The sequence below is a fragment of the Pinus tabuliformis genome, chromosome Q (assembly GCF_031772625.1).
Source record: "Pinus tabuliformis cultivar Carrire ecotype Pingquan chromosome Q, CPIR1, whole genome shotgun sequence".
NCBI lineage: Eukaryota > Viridiplantae > Streptophyta > Pinopsida > Pinales > Pinaceae > Pinus > Pinus tabuliformis.
This window is the reverse complement of record NC_142296.1, coordinates 1267336244-1267340559: the sequence shown is the minus strand read 5'-3', so window position 1 is coordinate 1267340559 and position 4316 is coordinate 1267336244. Positions and strand designations below refer to the sequence as shown.

Here is a 4316-nt window from a genome sequence, read left to right as displayed (position 1 = left end):
ACATAGCTCATGAGGAAGTATATGGCAATAAGTCGGATCCAAAGAGACGTGGAAATTAGGTATACATAGCTCATGAGAAAGTATGTGGCAGTCGGTTTTTGGATCGAAAGATCCCTGGAAATTAGGTACACAGTCTTTGGACTGAAAGATGTGTGGAAATTATATATACGAGAATCTCATGAACAGATAAAGAGAATTGGGGCAAATTGGGAGATATTCAAGATAAAGCAAATTGGAAGATTTTCAAAAGCATTAAGTACATCTGATTATTTATAAATATAAGTGATCACCGGCCAAGTAATAACATATTAATTTGACTTGACAGCAACCATATCAACTGGACTTGAAGAAATAACAAAGAATACATATAAAAATCCTGATGAAATATTACATATACCACCATATATATGCCCAGTAAGAGATGAATATAAACCTTCATTTGCGTTTTACTGACAAAATGAAAATATACATATACCACCATATATATGCCCAGTAAGAGATGAATATAATTACATTAATTTCAAAGAAGAAAATGTGGAATCAAGTCAATCCCTTAAACCAGAAAAAGATTCCCCTAATCATCAAATGCTGTTTGAAAACTCAATTCGTCAAATTAATTATTAATGGCTTTATTCACATTGCGGCTCGAAAACTCAAGCTCGTCAAATTAGTTGTTAATGGGTTTAATGACATTGGCAAAACGGAATGAAACCCCCATCTTAAAATAAGCAAATTTCAATAATCACAAATGATAGCTGAAAGCTACATTAGACTTCACATGATAAAACAAGATAAAAACCCCAATCTCAAAATGGGCATAGTCAATTATCTTATCAAAAACTACATTAACAACAAATCAAAAGCCTAATCTGTCCACCCCTTCACAATGCATCTCACTAGCAAAAACCTTGTATTTCTTCATATTTAATCAGGCTTAAAGTCAAAAATATAAGATATTACTCATTTGCCAAAAACATTAACGTCCTCTTGAAAGGACCCGCAAACCTTTCATACCGTGAATTCAAACCTTGAAAGGGATTTCATACTTAATTCATAAACATCACATAATTACAGACCTTTTAAGATCTAAGAAAATGCCTGCGACTGATATGATTACATAAGAACTAATAAATACAGAATAAACAGGACAATGAGATTCAATTCTGGGGCACTAGCACCCAGATAACAAACCATAATTGTACTCATTCCAGCCGAGCATTACCATGGCAGATGCCAATCACCATGGCAATAAGGCTCCAAAAAAACATGATATCTAACAATTCAAAAACTACTCTACAATTTGCCTCATAGAGAGGACACTCCCTACAAATGTTTTTTATCTTTGGCCGGACCCCTTGGGATCTTCTTTAAAATTTTGGCATCAATAACTTTGTACTGCTCCTTGGCTTTCAGAGATACTTTGTGAGCAAAAGAATCGATCTGATCTTGATATTTCTCGTACAGAAACGGAACAGTATGTGCAACAACAAGCACTAACCAAAATATATGAAAACAGAATCAGCTTCAGTCAAAAACATTCATATACATATATATAATTGCAGGCGTTTAAATAATAACAGTAACATAAAAAGAGCATGTAGACTCACCTATGTAGGCAAGAGACAGGAAATCACACCAGCTTCCAATAACAGAGAGAAGCCAGAGACTTGCAACTACCTGTGGAGCTCAAGGATTAAAACGGCAATCCAGGAGGGTCAAAAGTTCAAAATTGAACAGAATAAAGGGTTTAAGCAAAATACCAATAGATATTTCTTCAAGTCTCTACCAGTTGCAACCTCATGTAAAACAGCAAAAACTCTGTTGACTTCAAATCTAAGTTCAGAGGCAAGATTGTGAACTGCATCTTCTGGAATCGCAATCTCTGGAATATGTGGTGGGGACCTGTAGCAAATAATACATCAGTTCTGTGCTAAAAAGAATAATTACTATCTCACCTTGTTCTTCGTAGGAGCTTGTGATGGAAGCATGGACCTAGACTAGGGCAAAGAAACATAAGATTACATGATAATTAGTAGGACAATACCTCCGGGCCTTGTTCCACGATTACGCTGTATTAACTACACTAACACGCGAGTTCAGTAGCAACTTCTAGTTGCTTAAAGGGTTATTAGGTATGCCCCCGTGATGTTGTGATCAGGTACCACTGTATAATGACATCTACATTTATTCGAGCTTAACTATTTATCCAAATACGCCCTAAATATTGGAACCATTTTAATTTTTTGACAGCGCTTCAAAAGGCATACCCTGAATCAGGGCTTAGGTATGAAGGGTGAATTGGTATGAGGGGTAATTAATTCACGTAATTACACATAACCACATCCCTGAGAAAATCATGCCACGCGGACAATGGAACCGTTGTGGACTGCTGAACCAATGCCCTGTTGACACCATTCTAGTATTCCCACTCTGTTTGCCCTTGTAACATGTGACCAGGGCAATCCGGACTACTGGAAATTGGTCAATCTACTCTGAAATATATACCACGGTAATGGGCACATGCCACGGGGTCTTCTGCTACAGTAAGCATTACTTAAAATGCCCTATCACTGTATAGCAATTCTGTCTAGAGTGTAACAAACCTTAATGATGGTCACACAGGCTTACGTTGGAGCAAGCTCTTGAGGATAAACTGCCCTATAATTGTATATATCTAGACTGTAACATAGACCCTATTATAATAAACAAGGTTTTAGGATAAGGGTAAGAATTTCCGTAAACTGCCAGATCTGTACATGGTCTGATAAACCAAATGGATCCGAAATCCAATTGAAAGTAGACTCTAAACCATTTTCTTCCCTATCCAAATTAGGGACCCTCAAATACTGTTTCAAACCTCGGTCAAAAGGAAAAGAGATAGATTCCATCATCAGTTTACACAATCACCAAATTTCAGCCCACTAATTAAACTTTAAAACTCCCATCGAAAAAAAGAAATAACCAGCTTTGCGTGGGTGATTAGTCCTGAGCGAACTCCCATCGAAAAAAAGAAAAAACCAGCTTTGAGTGGGTGATTAGTCCTGAGCAAACTCCCATCGAAAAAAAAGAAATAACCAGCTTTGAGTGGGTGATTAGTCCTGAGCATTCTGTGGGCATTTATCATTCCTTACCAAACAATAAAATAAACTCCCAAATGAAATCTTCTGTAAAAAAAAACATACCGCTTTAAGAAAGCGGCCGAATTGATCCAGATGAACAAGATCGCCAAGGAGAGAATAAGCACATGGCATACAAACGTCAAAAAGTGATATTCCATGCATTCAAATAGGATCCACAATACAGTGGCCCCAGCAAGAATGCTCGCAGACCTTTTCTTATCTCTCCACAAGAACAAATCCGCGGCTGCTCAAACAAAAACAAAACTTTAAACCCTTAGCACCATCTACAATAAACCCTAATCAAACAAAACCATCAAAATGACTGCAACACACAACGAACAAACAAATCAGAAACCACTTGCCTTTTCTTCCACCCAGACAGTTATGCACAGATTTCTTCCCTCCGACAGGTCTGTTAACGGGTTTAATGGGCTGATGAGAAACAGGGGGTTTTTCGTCATCTGAGGACGAAGAAGACGATGTTGAACGCTTATGCAATTTCCCAGAAACCTTGTCCATAAGGGACTCCTCAGAATGCTGGTGATCTGCCATCTCTGTAGCTCGAATTCTGCGACTTCCAAAATCAAATAGAACCGCCTTTCTTCACAAGAGAGAACGAGCTTATTCCCAATTTAATATCTGCTCTTTCTTAAGCACTAAGTCTTGGTGAAATGAAAAAGGCCTGTCATACGTTCCATACTTATACGAAATAGTCTCTACCCAATGGATCCAACGGTTTAAAATTTGTGGGTGAGCCGAGCCCTTGATAGAAAGGATTCCTCTAGAATATCGCCAACCACGTGTTGGCCTTTTGAAGTGCTTGACACGTGGCAAGCCTCTTTCGGTGTCAAAGTCTTAATAGATAGTTGGCAGTGTCCTTCATGTCACCGCTTGTATTGCGATCATGGGTAGAGAGTTTAATTTAATATTAGATCTGACGTATGGTGTTAAAAGTAAAGTGAAATAATGGGTTTTTATGGTTTTGTAATGGTAAAATATGAATTTTTATATAATAAAAAAGAATTTGTAATATTTTATTTTAAATAATTCTTTTTTGGAGTGTGAATATTAAGATATTTGGTTATGAAATAAATAATTATTCAAACTGGCGTGGTTTTCCTATCTAACTGTGATGAGTCAAACCGACATTCGCAGATAGCAGCCAGAGATGGCTGTCCTCACTGTTGGTTTTGACAC

The 4316-nt window shown here is 37.3% G+C and overlaps 1 protein-coding gene across 1 annotated transcript; it reads right to left on the bottom strand.

The window, feature by feature from the left end:
- Positions 1–1016: 1016 nt before the first annotated feature.
- Positions 1017–3807, bottom strand: LOC149224459 (reticulon-like protein B2). The gene is made up of 5 exons (XM_089386118.1): positions 3482–3807; positions 3183–3363; positions 1761–1902; positions 1608–1677; positions 1017–1493 (listed from the first exon to the last, which is right to left on the bottom strand). Exons 1-5 carry the CDS (start codon positions 3669–3671, stop codon positions 1324–1326), a joined length of 753 nt encoding a protein of 250 aa, XP_089242244.1. The 5' UTR covers positions 3672–3807; the 3' UTR covers positions 1017–1323.
- Positions 3808–4316: the final 509 nt, after the last annotated feature.